General features: G+C 43.2%; 1 protein-coding gene across 5 annotated transcripts in view; it reads right to left on the bottom strand.

The window, feature by feature from the left end:
• The window catches only part of LOC110529898 (SAM and SH3 domain-containing protein 1), a 332,895-nt gene that overhangs the window by 83,461 nt on the left and 228,805 nt on the right, over positions 1 to 20,629 (bottom strand). For all 5 annotated transcript variants that reach the window (XM_036985458.1, XM_036985457.1, XM_036985461.1 and 2 more), the window contains exon 2: positions 199 to 327. In XM_036985458.1, coding sequence (XP_036841353.1) covers positions 199 to 327 — 129 coding nt within the window. The remainder of the gene's footprint in view (positions 1 to 198; positions 328 to 20,629) is intronic.

Raw genomic sequence — 20,629 nt, 5'->3', positions numbered from 1 at the left:
ATATGGTGGGTTTCCTGTTTTGATGGGACTCAGGTATACTCTACTGCAGTAGTAAATTATGGTTGGTGGGAACTCAGTTCTCTTGTATTCCAGTAGGGTTTGTGGACTTGAGTTTGTAGGGACATGTAACAGTATGATCGGTGTTTGTGGGTACTTAGTATGTGACGTGATGTGATGAGTGTGTTCGTGGGGACGTACCATGTCGAGGTCCTGGGACACACGTCTCTTGCGTAGCTCCTCCATGCGGTCGCTTACGTCACTGAATGAGGTGTTGTAGTACTCTGAGTACTCCTGGGCCAGGTCATCAATGTTCCCCAGAGAACCATCCTACACAACACACACATACACACAAAGAGAGAGAGTGGTTAGTCATTCAGAAGGACAGACAAGAGGAAGAAAACATAGGATTCAGAGGGAGAGAATAAAAGAAGGCCATATGTTTGCACTGGAATGGAAGAAAGAAATTGTAAGTTGGGGAGACACTTGCAGATTCACACTGATTACTCAATTTGAGGGCCCAAAATGGCACCAAAGCCTTTGTCTGGATGAATAACATTGGTTTCACTACTGTATACAGTGTATAAGATTCAAGCTGAGCCAATCCCTTCAGTAAGCTCCACCCTCCCCCCACTGCTTCCACCTCCACAGTGCAGTAGTCCGGGCGAGGGAAAGGGGACTGACTAACAACCTCAGCTCCCCATCTGTCTCTCACTCTGGGTGAAGCACAGCTTAATAAAACCCCTGTCACATACGCTTGTAATTAGTTCAGCTAGCATGGTCGGGCACGGCGGTGCAGTGTGGCGGGCGGTGTTGCAAGAGAACACAAATCGAATTACTCGCACGCCACTTCTTCCTCTGGCTGCCACTCTAGGGTGAGATTATTAGCTAACGCAGTGGTGCTACTGAGGGAGGGCAAGTCTGTTAGAGATGGATCAGGTTAGAGCTTCCAGCACATTTACCAATTAGCTCTGTGGGCTATACTAGCTATGACCTGTTGCGTAGGAGAATAGGAAGGAGAAAGGAAAGGAGAAGGAAAGTAAATCAGTATGATTTGTGGAAGACAAAGACCTTTAAACAAATTCCTGTAGAGATGAAGAGTGTCTGGGTCAGTGTGTTTCCGTTTGTTTGTTTCTCTGTTAGAGGCCGGTGTGATGTGCATGTGGCGTATGTGTGCTGTGTGTACATGCCAGTGTGTTTCTCTACTAGCCCATAGCCTCCACGGTCCATTAAGCCTAAGGCCTCCAGCTCCACCTGACACACACACACACACACACACACACACACACACACACACACACACACACACACACACACACACACACACACACACACACACACGAGAGGTGGCAGCCACCCACTGTGTCTGGAGAGGGAGTGCAGCACAACCCTGCCATTCATACACATCTGTTTACCCTAGAGGTCGACCGGTTATGATATTTCAATGCCGATACCGATACCGATTATTGGAGGACCAAAAAAAGCCGATGCTGATTAATCTGACAATTTTTTAAATGTATTTGTAATAATGACAATTACAACAATACTGAATGAACACTTATTTTAACTTAATATATAATACATAAATAAAATCAATTTAGCCTCAAATAAATAATGAAACATGTTCAATTTGCAAAAACAAAGTGTTGGAGAAGAAAGTAAAAGTGCAATATGTGCCATGTAAGAAAGCTAACGTTTCAGTTCCTTGCTCAGAATATGAGAACATATGAAAGTTGGTGGTTCCTTTTAGCATGAGTCTTCAATATTCCCAGGTAAGAAGTTTTAGGTTGTAGTTATTATAGGAATTATAGGACTATTTCTCTCTATACCATTTGTATTTCATTAACCTTTGACTATTGGATGTTCTTATAGGCACTTTAGTATTGCCAGTGTAACAGTATAGCTTCCGTCCCTCTCCTCTCTCCTACCTGGGCTCGAACCAGGAACACATCGACAACAGCCACCCTCGAAGCAGCGTTACCCATGCAGAGCAAGGGGAACAACTACTCCAAGTCTCAGAGCGAGTGACGTTTGAAACGCTATTAGCGCGCACCCCGCTAACTAGCTAGCCATTTCACATCGGTTACACCAGCCTAATCTCGGGAGTTGATAGGCTTGAAGTCATAAACAGCGCAATGCTTGAAGCACAACGAAGAGCTGCTGGCAAAATGCACGATAGTGCTGTTTGAATGAATGCTTACGAGCCTGCTGCTGCCTACCACCGCGCAGTCAGACCTCTCTATCAAATCATAGACTTAGTTATGACATAATAACACACAGAAAAGCGAGCCTTAGGTCATTAATATGGTCGAATCCGGAAACGATCATCTCGAAAACAAGACGTTTAATCTTTCAGTGAAATACGGAATCGTTCTGTATTTTATCTAACGGGTGGCATCCATAAGTCTAAATACTTCTGTTTCATTGCACAACCTTCAATGTTATGTCATAATTACGTAAAGTTCTGGCAAATTAGGCGACCCAAACTGTTGTATATACACTGACTCTGCGTGCAATGAACGCAAGAGAAGTGACACAATTTCACCTGGTTAATATTGCCTGACTTCTGTGTATTGATTTTAAGAAAGGCATTCATGTTTATGGTTAGGTACACATTGGAGCGACGACACCCACCACATCGATTATATGCAACGCAGTGTAGTTAACTAGTGATTATGATTGATTGATTGATTGTTTTTATAAGATAAGTTTAATGCTAGCTAGCAACTTACCTTGGCTTACTGCATTCGCATAACAGGCAGGCTCCTCGTGGAGTGCAATGTAATCAGGTGGTTAGAGCGTTGGACAAGTTAACTGTAAGGTTGCAAGATTGAATCCCTGAGCTGACAAGGTAAAAATCTGTCGTTCTGCCCCTGAACGAGGCAGTTAACCCACCGTTCCTAGGCCATCATTGATAATAAGAATGTGTTCTTAACTGACTTGCCTAGTTAAATAAAGATGAAATAAAGGTGTAAAAAAAAAATACAAAAATATATAAAAAAATCTGAAAATACAGATTTCCGATTGTTATGAAAACTTAAAATCGGCCCTAATTAATCGGCCATTCCGATTAGTCGGTCGACCTCTAGTTTAGACACATTAAATACAACTCCCAGTTTAAAAATACACCTCACTAAAGTCTTCGCTATGTGTATTTTAGGCATTCATTCAAATTGAAAGTCCAAATAATAGATACGGCCAACCATAAGTGTTTCCTGGGTTTGGTATGCTAACATGCCCTTTAAACCCCATACCCAAACACCCTCTTCCGGACAGGGGGCTTTCAGCTCTCTGCTGGGTTCCTGTCTTTGTGTGGAAGTGTGGTGTGGTTCCTCATACATAAACAAGAAAGACCTTATTCAACAGAATACACAAGCCCCAAAGGCCTTGTTGGAGATGAGCCTTCAAGGAACTGTAAAATAACAATAAAGATGCAGAACCTGCTGGTGCCTAGTGTATTTCTTTACCAGGAAACCAGAGGGAGAGAATCAACTAACTCATTGGTCTTGGACAGCCTCTCTCAGAAGCGTTTGGACTCATAACTACTTAGTAGGGCTGGGTAATACAGTGCCTTGCGAAAATATTCGGCCCCCTTGAACTTTGCGACCTTTTGCCACATTTCAGGCTTCAAACATAAAGATATAAAACTGTAATTTTTTGTGAAGAATCAACAACAAGTGGGACACAATCATGAAGTGGAACGACATTTATTGGATATTTCAAACTTTTTTTAAAAATCAAAAACTGAAAAATTGGGCGTGCAAAATTATTCAGCCCCCTTAAGTTAATACTTTGTAGCGCCACCTTTTGCTGCGATTACAGCTGTAAGTCGCTTGGGGTATGTCTATCAGTTTTGCACATCGAGAGACTGAATTTTTTTCCCATTCCTCCTTGCAAAACAGCTCGAGCTCGGTGAGGTTGGATGGAGAGCATTTGTGAACAGCAGTTTTCAGTTCTTTCCACAGATTCTCGATTGGATTCAGGTCTGGACTTTGACTTGGCCATTCTAACACCTGGATATGTTTATTTTTGAACCATTCCATTGTAGATTTTGCTTTATGTTTTGGATCATTGTCTTGTTGGAAGACAAATCTCCGTCCCAGTCTCAGGTCTTTTGCAGACTCCATCAGGTTTTCTTCCAGAATGGTCCTGTATTTGGCTCCATCCATCTTCCCATCAATTTTAACCATCTTCCCTGTCCCTGCTGAAGAAAAGCAGGCCCAAACCATGATGCTGCCACCACCATGTTTGACAGTGGGGATGGTGTGTTCAGGGTGATGAGCTGTGTTGCTTTTACGCCAAACATAACGTTTTGCATTGTTGCCAAAAAGTTACATTTTGGTTTCATCTGACCAGAGCACCTTCTTCCACATGTTTGGTGTGTCTCCCAGGTGGCTTGTGGCAAACTTTAAACAACACTTTTATGGATATCTTTAAGAAATGGCTTTCTTCTTGCCACTCTTCCATAAAGGCCAGATTTGTGCAATATACGACTGATTGTTGTCCTATGGACAGAGTCTCCCACCTCAGCTGTAGATCTCTGCAGTTCATCCAGAGTGATCATGGGCCTCTTGGCTGCATCTCTGATCAGTCTTCTCCTTGTATGAGCTGAAAGTTTAGAGGGACGGCCAGGTCTTGGTAGATTTGCAGTGGTCTGATACTCCTTCCATTTCAATATTATCGCTTGCACAGTGCTCCTTGGGATGTTTAAAGCTTGGGAAATCTTTTTGTATCCAAATCCGGCTTTAAACTTCTTCACAACAGTATCTCGGACCTGCCTGGTGTGTTCCTTGTTCTTCATGATGCTCTCTGCGCTTTTAACGGACCTCTGAGACTATCACAGTGCAGGTGCATTTATACGGAGACTTGATTACACACAGGTGGATTGTATTTATCATCATTAGTCATTTAGGTCAACATTGGATCATTCAGAGATCCTCACTGAACTTCTGGAGAGAGTTTGCTGCACTGAAAGTAAAGGGGCTGAATAATTTTGCACGCCCAATTTTTCAGTTTTTGATTTGTTAAAAAAGTTTGAAATATCCAATAAATGTCGTTCCACTTCATGATTGTGTCCCACTTGTTGTTGATTTTTCACAAAAAAATACAGTTTTATATCTTTATGTTTGAAGCCTGAAATGTGGCAAAAGGTCGCAAAGTTCAAGGGGGCCGAATACTTTCGCAAGGCACTGTATATTGAATGAATTTGATGAATTGAAATGTATGTGTCGCGCGATATTCCAAATGCCTGTATCGCAATAATTGTTTATTATGAGGCTTTACCGGTAGTACCCAGTCACGCTGTGTTTGTTTACAAGCACACAACGACAAGAGACCGGAGTCTTGTGAGTAACCCTCTGGGTGATCTAGTTGCAGTGTGGAATTCACAAATGAATGTTTAGCAGCTAGATATTGTATCATTATTAAGGTAACTGTCTAAAATGTGCTAAATGCTCTGCAGTTGTGCATTTGGTTTGCTAAGAAGCTTGTTAGCTATCTTGCCAGTAAAAACAGAGAATCCCCTCCTGGATCAAGAGCCTTTCTGGTTAGTATTAGTTTTGTGCAGCAAACTGTGAGTAGCATTTTTTTGTTACTTGTATAACTTTATGAGCTGGGATGATTATCCTGAAAATGGTTTCGGTCAGAGACTGTATAAAATGTTCACAATATGCTCATTAGCATTTAGTTAGCATTCCATATGGAATTTTGCTAACCTTTCGGATTACAAAAGCTCAGTGGGGTTTTACTGAATATCCCGGTATGGCAGAAGGTCGGTATGAGGGTATGACAATCTGGATACTGCCCAAGCCTAGCGGTGAACAGCAATCTTTCCACAGATTTTCAATGGGATTCAAGTCTAGGCTTTCGCTGGGCCACGCAAGGACATTCACATTCCTGTTCTAAAGCCATTCTAGCATTGCTTTGGCTTGGGGTCATTGTCCTGTTGGAACGTAAATCCCCCCCCCCCCCCCCCCCCCCCCCTGGTCTAAGGTTGTCTGCACTCTGAAGCAGGTTCTCATCAAAGATTTGCCTGTATTTGGCTCCATTCATTGTTCCCTCTATCTTTACCAGTCTCCCAGTCCCCGCCACTGAAAATCATCCCATATCATGATGCTGCCACCACCATGCTTCACAGTAGGGATGCTATTAGGTGGGTAATGAGCTGTGCCTGGTTTTGTCCAGACATTGCGCTTTTCATTCAGGCCAAAGAGTTTCATTTTTGTCTCATCAGACCACAGAATATTTTGCCTTGTGCTCTCAGAGTCTTTCACGTGCCTTTGTGAAAACTCCAGGCGTTCTGTCATGTGTCTTTTTCTCTGGAGTGGCTTCTGTCTGGCCACTCTCCCATAAAGCCCAGATTGGTGAAGTGATGTAGAGACTGTTGTCCTTCTGGTACGTTCTCCCATCACAGCCAAGAAACTACTGTATGAAGTTCAGTCAGAGTGGTCATTGGGTTCTTGGTCACCAGCCTGACCAAGGTCCTTCTTGCTTGGTTGCTCAGTTTGGTCATTATATAGACATGTGTCTTTCTTTCTAAATCATGTCCAAACAATTGAATTGGCTACAAGTGGACTCCAATCAAGTTGTAGTGACATCTCAAGGACGATCAAAGGAAATTTGATACACCTGAGCTCAATTTGTGGTGTCATAGCAAGGGATGTGAATGCTTATGTAAATTAGACATTTCTGTATTTAATTTTCGACAAATTTGCAAACATTTCTAAAAACACGTTTTCACTTTGTCATTATGGGGTATGGTGTGTAGATGGGTGATGAAAAATATTTAATCCATTATAAACTCAGGCTGTAAAATGTGGAATTTGTCAAGGGGTATGAATACTTTCTGAAGGCACTGGTATATCACAAATCGCCCATTAGTTTGAAAAAATGTTGATATGCTTTTTAGGCCATATCACCCAGCCCTCATAGTTAATTATGAGTCCATAACTCTATCCTCTGTTGACATGATAGACATCTCAGCCATAGCAGTGATGGCCAATCGTTCAATATTCATCCATGTTGATTTAGTCAGTGCCTGGTTTGGTGAGTGGTCAGCATGTATGGAGTCACTCTGTGAGGAGTGAACAGTCTCTCTGTCTGTCTCTCTATGGTCGTCTGAACGGGACCCAGTATCTCCATGCCAGCCTGGTATGAATGGGGCACTGTGGAGGCAGTGTGCAGAGAGGGGCTTCTTCTGAGAGGGCTATTGAAAACAATAGACGATTAAAAACAAACGAGTCTGAGCCACACTGTGGAAAAACACAAACCGGAAGTGAATTTTAACCATCGCCCATCAGTAATGCATTAACAACAGTGTATTTAAATGAGTCGCAGACAGACGCCCTGAGTCAAAAGGCCAGATTGCTCTGCTCTATTTTTCTCTCCTCACTCTGCCTCCCTGACTAGAATATATTCCTTAGAACCTCCAGCTACGTCCAGGCTGTGACATATGGTTAGAGATGGCTGATATTCCCTATGGAGCCCTCCCTCCCTCGCCGGGCCACGGGCAGGCACATGCTTTCCCTCACATTCCTCACACTCTTATTAGAGACTAGCTACAGTACTGCCTAATCACCACAAACATGCCACAATCGATCCAGAGTTAAGCCTACCATGTCCACGAGGGAGACCGAGACAGACAGACCCAGCCAATACAGTTGCATTCACTGTGTCTGTTCATGTAGAACACCTGATTACAACTCACCCAGATCATCAGTAAAAGTTCATGACCTTTCTGGGCCTACTAAACACACTGGCCATGTTAAAGTGTTGTTACACTGTGCTAGGTCTTTCCTTACTGCAGTGTTCCTCTGAGGGAGGCCAGTGTGTTTTAGCACAGCTGGGATTCCTCTGGGACATAAGCTCATACAGCCCATCATGCAGCTGAGAGCAGTATGGATCAATATCCACATCACGCTCAATGGCATGATTTGACGAGATAACAATAAATACAACCATACGTTTGTAACAATGGAAGTTTATGTGTGTGTGTGTGTGTGTGTGTGTGTGTGTGTGTGTGTGTGTGGGAGTGAGGAAATGTGATAAGAATAATTGATATGGCAGTGTGAGGAGGGTCCTGGGGGGGGGGGGGGTATGGGGCCAGTGGACAGGGGGTGATTTGTGGGGTATTGACTGTCGATGGTGGGGGATTGACTGTCGATGGTGGGGGATTGGAGGGGATGAAACATCTGGAAGCTGAGAAAATCAAGACGGCCTTTTTCTAACACAGAGCCTTTGGAGAAGGCATTTTTCTCTCAGTGTTATCTGACCAACAACAAAACTGGGGCCTGTAAAATTCTGTCAATGTGTGTGTATTCAATTCAGAGAAAATGGAAGGAATGACGGTTGATGGAGTTGAACAGAAGCCATAATGCAGTAGGCCAAACCAAATGTTTTTGCTTTTATAATGGCTCCCACTCGTGCATACAAGAGTGCACCACCCTGTCTTGAGTCAAGTTCAATAGTCATGCTAACAGTAAGAACAGGCTATTAAAGACAACACCCAGATCATTAACCCAGACAATTACAGAGAGAGAGAGCGAGAGAGAGAGAGTTCCTCAGGCCCCACGTTTCAAGCCAGAACACTGTTCTCACTCTCCTTACCAAACATTCCCAAATGTCCTGTTCAGCTGAACCTCTTCAGAAGAACACTGTGACAACCCATTTGGGGCAGGGCCAATATCCTCACTTCAGTAGTTTACGCAACAACCATCTGACCAACAGCTTGGGAGGAAATATTGTGTCGATCTTCCAGTAAAAAACTTGAGGCTGGAGTTTGTTATTCTAAGTCAATGGGGTGAACCAAATCAAATCAAATCAAATTTTATTTGTCACATACACATGGTTAGCAGATGTTAATGCGAGTGTAGCGAAATGCTTGTGCTTCTAGTTCCGACAATGCAGTAATAACAAGTAATCTAACTAACAATTCCAAAACTACTGTCTTGTACACAGTGTAAGGGGATAAAGAATATGTACATAAGGATATATGAATGAGTGATGGTACAGAGCAGCATAGGCAAGATACAGTAGATGGTATCGGGTACAGTATGTACAAATGAGATGAGTATGTAAACAAAGTGGCATAGTATAGTATAAAGTGGCTAGTGATACATGTATTACATAAGGATACCGTCGATGATATAGAGTACAGTATATACGTATGCATATGAGATGAATAATGTAGGGTAAGTAACATTTATATAAGGTAGCATTGTTTAAAGTGGCTAGTGATATATTTACATCATTTCCCATCAATTCCCATTATTAAAGTGGCTGGAGTTGAGTCAGTGTCAGTGTGTTGGCAGCAGCCACTCAGTGTTAGTGGTGGCTGTTTAACAGTCTGATGGCCTTGAGATAGAAGCTGTTTTTCAGTCTCTCGGTCCCAGCTTTGATGCACCTGTACTGACCTCGCCTTCTGGATGATAGTGGGAGGACTAACCTGACTCACCAGTCTCATGGTTTACTGTATCTAAGACTGATGACAGGGATTGTTCAACTGCGTACTGTTTATATTGTAGTAATACGTCTGCATGATATGTAGACATTTATCAGTAAAGTTACCCCGCTCTTCTTTTAAACACATGGCTCACTAACAGCCACAGGGAGAGAGGTTTCAGTCCAGGATTCCACATTAGAATATGCCACCTTTTCCCCTTAACAGAGAGATGTATAGGACAGAGTGTTCTGAGGGAATCTAGGCCTATTGGTGGGTAACATACACGCTTAGGCTATATCCCGTCCCAGGCCATGTGAGTGCATGGGTGAGGAGATGATGAGATGTTGGGGATGGATGTGACATTGGGACCTTCTGACCCCTACTCATCAAATCAATTAGCCATAGCATTCCTGCCATTCTCAATGTGACCACCCTGGGAAGGTGGTGGGTGGTGCTGCAACAGTATTATTCATGGGATCTGGAGAGGCATCCAAGGGTCACTGCTGAGCAGTAGTAGTGGATGGCAGCTCTCTACAGATCACAGGCATAGCATACACTCCAAATGCCTCATCTGTCACAAAAGCATGCCCCTCGATGACCAAGAAACACTTTCTGAATCAGGCAGCTGTAGGCAGCCACGTGGCCATGTAATCATCCACTCTGAGCCAAACGCCAATTACACTCACGCACACATCGAAAGTACTCATCAACTTCACTCTGCAACTTAACAGCCAATTGACTATGTATGCAGAGAAAAAAAAAATCTGCTCAAATGCAACCAAAAGAACAGAATATAAACTCAAAAATGACAAAAAAAAAAGAAATGTCCTCTCACTGTCAACTGCATTTATTTTCAGCAAACTTAACATGTGAAAATATTTGAATGAACATAACAAGATTCAACAACTGAGACATAAACTGAACAAGTTCCACAGATATGTGACTAGCAGAAATGGAATAATGTGTCAATGAGCAAAGGGTGGGGGGGGGTCAAAATCAAAAGTAACAGTCAGTGGCCACCAGCTGCACTAAGTACTGCAGTGCATCTCCTCCTCATGGACTGCACCAGATTTGCCAGTTCTTGCTGTGAGATGATACCCCACTCTTCCACCAAGACACCTGCAAGTTCCCAGACATTTCTGGGGGGAATGGCCCTAGCCCTCACCCTCCGATCCAACAGGTCCCAGACATGCTCAATGGGATTGAGATCCGGGCTCTTCGCTGGCCATGGCAGAACACTGACATTCCTGTCTTGCAGGAAATCACACACAGAACGAGCAGTATGGCTGGTGGCATTGTCATGCTGGAGGATCATGTCAGGATGAGCCTGCAGGAAGGGTACCACATGAGGGAGGCGGATGTCTTCCCTGTAACACACAGCGTTGAGATTGCCTGCAATGACAACAAGCTCAGTCCGATGATGCTGTGACACACCACCACAGACCATGATGTTCCACCTCCAAATCAATCCCGCTCCAGAGTACAGGCCTCAGTGTATCGCTCATTCCTTCGACGATAAACGCAAGTCCGACCATCACCGCTGGTGAGACAAAACTGTGACTTGTCAGTGAAGAGCCATTTTGGGTTTGTGCCCATAGGCGACGTTGTTGCTGGTGATGTCTGGTGAGGACCTGCCTCAGTCCAGCCTCTCTCAGCCTATTGCGGACAGTCTGAGTACTGATGTAGGGATTGTGCGTTCCTCGTGTAACTCAGGCAGTTGTTAGTGCCATCCTGTACCTGTCCCGCAGGTGTGATGCTCGGATGTACCGATCCTGTGCAGGTGTTGTTACACGTGGTCTGCCACTGCGAGGGCGATCGGCTGTCCATCCTGTCTCCCTGTAGCGCTGTCTTAGGCGTCTCACAGTACGGACATTGCAATTTATTGCCCTGGCCACATCTGCAGTCCTCATGCCTCTTTGCAGCATGCCTAAGGCACGTTCAGGGTCCCCCTGGGCATCTTTCTTTTGATGTTTTCCAGAGTCAGTAGAAAGGCCTCTTTAGTGTCATAAGTTTTCATAACTGTGACATTAATTGCCTACCGTCTGTAAGCTGTTAGTGTCTTAACGACCGTTCCGTTCATTTATTGTTTATGGTTCATTGAACAAGCATGGGAAATGGTGTTTAAATGAAGATCTGTGAAATTCTTTAGATTTTTACGAATTATCTTTGAACGACAGGGTCCTGAAAAAGGGACGTTTCTTTTTTTGCTGAGTTTGTTTGTTTTCATTTTTTCAGTCATAACTCAGTATCTCAATCGGTGCCCTTCAATCCAACCTAAACCACTGTGATGAAACATTTACTCGAGGCTCTCATTGTGCCAGAGCTGCAACCCTTTACTGATAAGGCCTGTTCTTTGGAGGGAAATCTGGGTGTTGCTATTCAACCCCTTTCCTGGATGCATTCAAGGTCCTGATTTCCCTGAGCAGTCAATGTTATTAGTCTATGAGGACAAATACCTCATGAGCCAGTAAGATGTTCTTTCTGTCATTTTTTGAGAAACCCCCCAACAAAAGCAGCAATAATGTGTACTCCACAGCTGAAATAACCCCCGTTGTAAATAGCACACCAAGCCATTTCTGTCAGAGTTATTGAAGAATTCCATAACCAGCATGCAGGGCTAAACTCAGTTTGCTGACTGGCCTCTTTGGTCCTCTTGCATGCTAAACTAACTGCCAAATTAGCTACAGTACTAATCTCTTACTTTAGAGTTATCTCTCTGTCCTTCTCTCAAAGCAGTGCTTGTTATTTGTCATGGCAGCAGAAGGTTCCAGAGGTCTCTAAAGCATTAACTTCAAATAAAGTGTTTGTTATTTGTCATGGCAGCAGAAGGCTCCAGAGGTCTCTAAACCATTAACTTCAGCTAAATTGTTTGTTATTTGGCATGGCAGCAGAAGGTTCCAGAGGTCTCTAAACCATTAACTTCAGATAAAGTGTTTGTTATTTGTCATGGCAGCAAAAGGTTCCAGAGGTCTCTAAACCATTAACTTCCGATAAAGTGTTTGTTATTTGTCATGGCAGCAGAAGGTTCCAGATGTCTCTAAACCATTAACTTCGGATAAAGTGTTTGTTATTTGTCATGGCAGCAGAAGGTTCCAGATGTCTCTAAACCATTAACTTCAGCTAAAGTGTTTGTTATTTGTCATGGCAGCAGAAGGTTCCAGAGGTCTCTAAACCATTAACTTCAGCTAAAGTGTTTGTTATTTGGCATGGCAGCAGAAGGTTCCAGAGGTCTCTAAACCATTAACTTCAGATAAAGTGTTTGTTCGGATCCTAGCTTTAGGAACACATTCCTGACAGCACTGTTTGTCATACTGGTTGTATGTTGTTCTGTTCGCGCTGTGGACAACACTTTTGTCAGTGTCAGGACTAGCCTTGAGACTAAATAGACATCTTCTAGGACAGTGGTTCCCAACTCCAGTCGTTGAGTACACCCGACAGTACACATTTGTATTGTAGCCCTGGACAAGCACACCTGATTCAACTTGTCAACTAATCATCAAGCCCTCAATGAGTTGAATCAGGTGTTTATATTTCTCGGGCTACAACAAAAATGTGTGCTGTTGTGGGTACTCAAGGACTGGAGTTGGGAACCACTGCTGTAGGGGAGCGCATAGTGACAAATGAAAATGGCCATTGCGTATCTGACGTAACGATAGAACGACAATGGTACCATCAGTTACATTTGTTACCTGTTCAGAACACTATAGGGCGGAGGTTAAAGAAACCCTCTCACTCACTTGAATCCTTTTCATGATTCATTTCAAATGGGAGTGAGTGAATTAGCAACTGGCTCCCGTTTCCTCCTCGTGGAACACACCGTCCCCAACCCCAGCCCCAAGAGACTGGCCAGGCTGGCGGTGCCCACACAACTTCTCCCTACAATGGAGGGTAAACGATCTCTCGCTCCACTCCTCCCTCCAGGCTTTAGTAGAGGGGAACAATGGCCTCCGCCCGTGCTAATGCACCTGTCCCACCCATACACCCCTACTAGTAGTGCGCGGGTCAACTGTTTGTTCACTGGCACCCACCTGCAATTGCTAGTAAACCATCTACAACCGCCAGACTATATGTTCAAGAAAATATTTTTATGTGGCAGAAAGATTTTTTGACAGGTCATGCAGGATTTTTTTGGCCTGACTTAGATAAGTTTCTGCTTATAATTCCCAACATTTTGGTAGGCTATTTGTTATTCAACTTGCCTATAATTAGATACATTCAGCTTTTTTTCTGTCATTATACGTATGTTACCCTAGAAGACTAAATAAACTCTAAAACTCTATAAACTAAAAAAAACGGAAAAGTGGTGTGTGCTTATGTACTCACCCCCTTTGCTATGAAGCCCTTAAATAAGATCTGGTGCAACCAATTACCCTCAGAGGTCATATAATCAGTTAAATAAAGTCCACCTGAGTGCAATCTAAGTGTCACATGATCTGTCACATGATCTCAGTATATATACACCTGTTCTGAAAGGCCCCAGAGTCTGCAACACCACTAAGTGGCACAACCAAGCAAGCGGCACTATAAAGACCAAGGAGCCCTCCAAACAGGTCAGGGACAAAGTTGTGGAGGGGGTTGGGTTATTTAAGTACTGATCAGGGTTGGGTTATAAAAAAATATCCAAAACTTTGAACATCCAACGGAGCACCATTAAATCCATTATTATAAAATGGAAAGAATATGCCATCACAACAAACCTGCCAAGAGAGCCCACCAAAACTCCCGGACCAGGCAAGGAGAGCATTAATCAGAGAGGCAGCAAAGAGACCAAAGATAACCCTGAAGGAGCTGCAAAGCTCCACAGTGGAGATTGGAGTATCTGTCCATAGGACCACTTTATGCCATACACTCCACAGAGCTGGGCTTTACGGAAGAGTGGCCAGAAAAAAAGCCATTGCTTAAAGAAAGAAATAAGCAAACATATTTGGTGTTCGCCAAAAGGCATGTGGGAGACTCCTCAAACATATGGAAGAAGGTACTCTGGTCAGATGAGACTAAAATTGAGCTTTTCGGCCATCAAGGAAAACACTATGTCTAGCGCAAACCCAACACCTCTCATTACCCCGAGAACATCATGCTGTGGGGATGTTTTTCACCAGCAGGGACTGGGAAACTGGTCGGAATTTAAGGAATGACAGATGGAGCTAAATACAGGGAAATTCTTGATGGAAACCTGTTTCAGTTTTTTCCAGAAATTTGAGCCTGGGACGGAGGTTCACCTTCCAGCAGGACAATGACCCTAAGCATACTGCTAAAGCAACACTCGAGTGGTTTAAGGGGAAACATTTATAGGTCTTGGAATGGCCTAGTCAAAGCCCAGACCTCAATCCAATTGAGAATTTGTTGTATGACTTAAAAATGTATGTACACCAGCGGAACCTATTCCAAGCTGGAGCAGTTTTGCCTTAAAGAATGGGCAAAATTCCCAGTGGCTAGATGTGCCAAGCTTATAGAGACATAGCCCAAGAGACTTGCAGCTGTAACTGCTGCAAAAGTATTGACTTTGGGGGGGGGGGTGAATAGTTATGCACGCTCAAGTTTTCAGTTTGTTTGTCTTATTTCTTGTTTGTTTCACAATAAAAAGAATATTTTGCATCTTCAAAGTGGTAGGCATGTTGTGTAAATCAAATTATTCAAATCCCCCCAATTCCAGGTCACAAGGCAACAAAATAGGAAAAATGCCAAGGTTGGTGAATACTTTCACAAGCCACTGTACAGTTAGGCCTTGAAGCTCAGGCTGATGCACTAATGCCAGATAGCTTAAGATAATGAAAGAAACACATCAATGTAGCCTATAGATTTAAATTGCACAAAATGTATACATTTATGGATTTTTAAGGTATTGTTTTCTCTTTATTCAATCTGCCCGCCACCCACCCGCCCTTTATCCACACAATATTTGATGACTCTAAACCCACCCACCCCGCAGATATAACTGCAGGGACTGAAGTTATGAGTCAACCCGCACATCACTAACCCCTACACCTCAACCAGCAGCCCAGTCCAGGCTGGAGGAAAGACAGGGGCCAAGGGGAGGTGAGCCCCACCCTCTACAGAGGTGTTTCCTGAGGATATCCTCCCACAGCTCTGAGAGAAAAATCTGCCAGCACTGCCTGGCCCCTGACGCCAACAATAAGAGCCTGGACTGGGAGGGGTAGATCTGAGCTGATCGGGCCATTCTAGGCCCAAATGTGGCTAACCTAGGTTGGATGTGGCTATACTAGGCTGGGCTACGACAGACGGGGGGCTGAGGCTGACGCAGCCTACACAATGTAACATGGGAGGAGGAAAAGCTCTTTGAACAAATGGAGGTTTCTGTTAAGTTGACCATATGTTGATACAGATACAGTCGAGAGTTCTAAAATAGATGTGGGCTGAAGGGGCTCACTCTAATAAAACACATCAAAGGCTGAGTAACAGGAAAAGGGCATTCAGCATATGTGAAGTGTGAACTAGACCTTGAGATGGAGACAAAACACACTCATACTGTATTGAGATCTGAACAACTTTACACTCCTAACAGATACTCCTTTCTCAACTAATAAAATGTGTTCTTGATGCTTAACTTTGAGTCAAACATCCATGCAGATTGGGGTGAAAGAGCTCTTTGAGACTGGCTGCCTGGGAGGACTGTCAGCTGTCCAGATATGTGATCAAATTAGAGGCTGACGCAGAATACAACAAAATCACTGTTTGAACTAACTGCTATGCCAGCTAAAACAACATGGTATGAACTCAGACACCATTTGCAGTGGGAGGTATTAAAGCTGTACTAAATTGTGTACGATGTGCTGTTGAGAAGTGGTACTTCCATATATCCACCCATACACTATTACGACCTGACCTGAGACTTTTATTTCTCTGTTTTTGGTTAGGTCAGGGTGTGATTAGGGTGGGCATTCTAGGTTTTCTGTTTCTATGTTTTCTATTTCTTTGTTGTTTTTTGCCATGTGTGGTTCCCAATCAGAGGCAGCTGTCTATCGTTGTCTCTGATTGGGGATCATATTTAAGTTGGTATTTTCCGTTTGGGTTTTGTGGCAAGTTATTTTCTGTTTAGCTGTTTTGTTGCCTGACAGAACTGTGCACTTTTGTTTTTTCTACTTTGTTATTTTGTTGCGGTGTTCAGTTAATTAAAAATCATGAACGCCCACCACTCTTCACCTTGGTCTCCTTCTTCAACCCACGAGAGCCGTTACATACACACCTGCGTCCATACAGAGTCACATTGTGGAAATGTTATACATGGCCTTTTACACTATTTTGGAAAGCTACACAAGACTAACAACACCCATCATACAAAACATTTTAAGATCCGATTTGAGGAGACCCAATTGGATCGGTTCCAGACCACTAACCCTGTTCAAAGCAGCAGTATTGCCAATGTACCCATAATGCAAAAGCTATATACCCCATAACAGCCCCAGACTGTTAATTGAATTAGGGCTGTGTATACCCGGTTGCAACCACAAACAAATGACTGGCTCACTGAGGTATTCTCATGAAAAACGTTCCTAAAAGTGGTTTTAACCTCAGCCAGAGGGGCTCCAGGCAATAACACCAAAGGCAGCATGACACACAGGACCATATCCCTCTGAGTTTTAGTTAACTTTGATGAATGAATCACCTTGTCATTTAAAAAATATATATATTTAACCTTTATTTAACTAGGCAAGTCCGTTAAGAACAAATTCTTATTTCATTACACAGTCATTGATAGGTTTAGGATAAATTATAATTTAATTAATTTATTCAATTCAATTCACTTCCTGGTCATTAGCCTACTGTATCCAAGCCTCTCTATTGCAGTTAAAACTGCACAGAGTGACAAATAAACTACAGTGGTGGACATGTCATATGACCAATTTAGCTAGATTAGATTTATATCGGGGGGGGGGGGGGGGATGTGCATACTTTACATTGTGTCAACTCCAACCAGTACATACTAATCTGTAACAGCAGATGTTTTAATAGGCCCAGGCACCAGCTAACTCAAAAGGGCATTCTTATGTAGGGCCCCAGAGACAAAGGCCATAGAAAAGCCTTACATACTAAAAACAAACTAAATATAGCATGGCCATTTTGCTGCCAAAATGATGGGGGAATCAATTGTGTTGAGGCCCATTGAATTGTACATGTTTCGTAAAGATTGGGGATTGAATATATTGTTGGCCCTGTAACAACTTTCAGAGAAATACTGAGTGAAACACTACATATTTCAGATGGCGTGTTTCCAGTCAGTTACAGCCTGTTTTTCTAGATTTCAGATGGCGTGTTTCCAGTCAGTTACAGCTTGTTTTTCTAGAGCATTGGTCACCAACATTTTCTGAATCAAGATCACTTTCGCAGTCTAAGGGAAAGCCGAGATATATATTTTTAAGCATGACTTATAAAAGCTTACATTAACCTAATAAAAACAGTTCTGTAGGAATGAGGTTTGTGCAGTAAGCCTAATACATTATCACAGCATATTGTCTGGCCTGCCAATATTGTTATTCTCAGACCAAATTTATATTTAAGTCGAGCTTTGATAACAAAATAGATCAGTTGGTGTAGCACTTGCGAAGAACAGCTGAGCATAAACTGAACTCATTTGCAAATAATTAGCTTTTATGTTTTCCTAGACTGACAGTACCTTCATCTGATGGGTCATGCTGCTTTCAAGACAACTGGGAACTCGGTGAAAAAAACTAGGTCAAGTCATGACGTCAGTGACCTTTAGGTCAGAAAGTCGGAGCTCTAGAAAGATGACAGAGTTTCCGTCTTAGAAGTCTGTCACGAACCGGCTCAAAGCCCGTAACAAACATGGAGATAACGTGGAGATAAGGAATAACAAAAATATATTTATTAACTGAGGTAACCTAGATACAATTAACAATGGTGTGTGTATTCAGTCATCAGTAGTGTAAGTGAGTGGTTGCATGTATATAGGTGATAATGAGGAGTGTTGAAAGATGCCAAAGCAATCAAACAAAACCGGCCCCAAAAAATGCCACAACCAAAATCAATGCAGTGTGTCTGCACTGCTTGGCAGGTAGCCTAGTGGTTAGGGTGTTGGGCCAGTAACCGTAAAGGTTGACTTGCCTAGTTAAATAAAAGTTACATTTATTTTGAAATCAACAAAAATATACACTGCTCAAAAAAATAAAGGGAACACTAAAATAACACATCCTAGATCGGAATGAATGAAATATTCTTATTAAATTATTTTTTCTTTACATAGTTGAATGTGCCGACAACAAAATCACACAAAAATTATCAATGGAAATCAAATGTATCAACCCATGGAGGTCTGGATTTGGAGTCACACTTAAAATTAATGTGGAAAACCACACTACAGGCTGATCCAACTATGATGTAATGTCCTTAAAACAAGTAAAAATGAGGCTCAGTAGTGTGTGTGGCCTCCACGTGCCTGCATGACCTCCCTACAACGCCTGGGCATGCTCCTGATCCTGAGGGATCTCCTCCCAGACCTGGACTAAAGCATCCGCCAACTCCTGGACAGTCTGTGGTGCAACGTGGCGTTGGTGGATGGAGCGAGACATGATGTCCCAGATGTGCTCAATTGGATTCAGGTCTGGGGAACGGGCGGGCCAGTCCATAGCATCAATGCCTTCCTCTTGCAGGAACTGCTGACACACTCCAGCCATATGAGGTCTAGCATTGTCTTGCATTAGGAGGAACCCAGGGCCAACCGCACCAGCATATAGTCTCACAAGTTGTCTGAGGATCTCATCTCGGTACCTAATGGCAGTCAGGCTACCTCTGGTGAGCTCATGGAGGGCTGTGCGGCCCCAAAGAAATGCCACCCCACACCACTGACCCACCGCCAAACCGGTCATGCTGGAGGATGTTGCAGGCAGCAGAATGTTCTCCACGGCGTCTCCAGAATCTGTCACGTCTGTCACATGTGCTCAGTGTGAACCTGCTTCCATCTGTGAAGAGCACAGGGCACCAGTGGTGAATTTGCCAATCTTGGTGTTCTCTGGCAAATGCCAAACGTCCTGCACGGTGTTGGGCTGTAAGCACAACCCCTACCTGTGGACGTCGGGCCCTCATACCACCCTCATGGAGTCTGTTTCTGACCGTTTGAGCAGACACATGCACATTTGTGGCCTGCTGGAGGTAATTTTGCAGGGCTCTGGCAGTGCTCCTCCTGCTCCTCCTTGCACAAAGGTGGAGGTAGCGGTTCTGCTGCTGGGTTGTTGCCCTCCTACGGCCTCCTCCACGTCTCCTGATGTACTGGCCTGTCTCCTGTACTGGCCTGTCTCCTGTTCTGGCCTGTCACCGCCAGCATTCAAAAGTGACAAAAACATCAGCCAGGAAGCATAGGAACTGAGAAGTGGTCTGTGGTCACCACCTGCAGAGCCACTCCTTTATTGGGGGTGTCTTGCTAATTGCCTATAATTTCCACCTGTTGTCTATTCCATTTGCACAACAGCATGTGAAATTTATTGTCAATCAGTGTTGCTTCTTAAGTGTACAGTTTTATTTCACAGAAGTGTGATGACTTGGAGTTACATTGTGTTGTTTAAGTGTTCCCTTTATTTTTTTGAGCAGTGTATATTCAAAGTAGCCACCCTTTGCCTTGATGACAGCTTTGCACACTCTTGGCATTCTCTCAACCAGCTTCATAAGGTAATCAATCACCTGGAACGCATTTCAAGTAACAGGTGTGCCTTGTTAAAAGTACATTTGTGGAATTTCTTTCCTTCTTAATGCGTTTGAGCCAATCAGTTGTGTTGTGACAAGGTAGGCGTGGTATACAGAAGATAGACCAATTTGGTAAAATACCAAGTCCATATATTGGCAAGAACAGCTTAAATAAGCAAAGAGAAACGACAGTCCATCATTACTTTCAAACATGAAGGTCAGTCTATCCGCAAAATTTCAAGAACTTTGAAAGTTTCTTCAAGTGCAGTTGCAAAAACCATCAAGAGCTATGATGAAACTAGCTCTCATGAGGACCGCCACAGAAAAGGAAGTCCCAGAGTTACCTCTACTGCAGAGGATAAGTTCATTAGAGTTAACTGCACCTCAGAATGCAGCCCAAATAAATGCTTCACAGAGTTGAAGTAACACTTTTTTGGTTACTAAATTCCATATGTGTTTTTTCATAGTTTTGATGTCTTCACTATTATTCTACAATGTAGAAAATATTAAAAAATAAAGAAAAAACCTTGAATGAGTAGG

This window comes from Oncorhynchus mykiss, chromosome 8, assembly GCF_013265735.2.
Source record: "Oncorhynchus mykiss isolate Arlee chromosome 8, USDA_OmykA_1.1, whole genome shotgun sequence".
NCBI lineage: Eukaryota > Metazoa > Chordata > Actinopteri > Salmoniformes > Salmonidae > Oncorhynchus > Oncorhynchus mykiss.
Note: the sequence above shows the minus strand (reverse complement) of the source record. Positions and strands in the feature narration are given on the sequence as shown.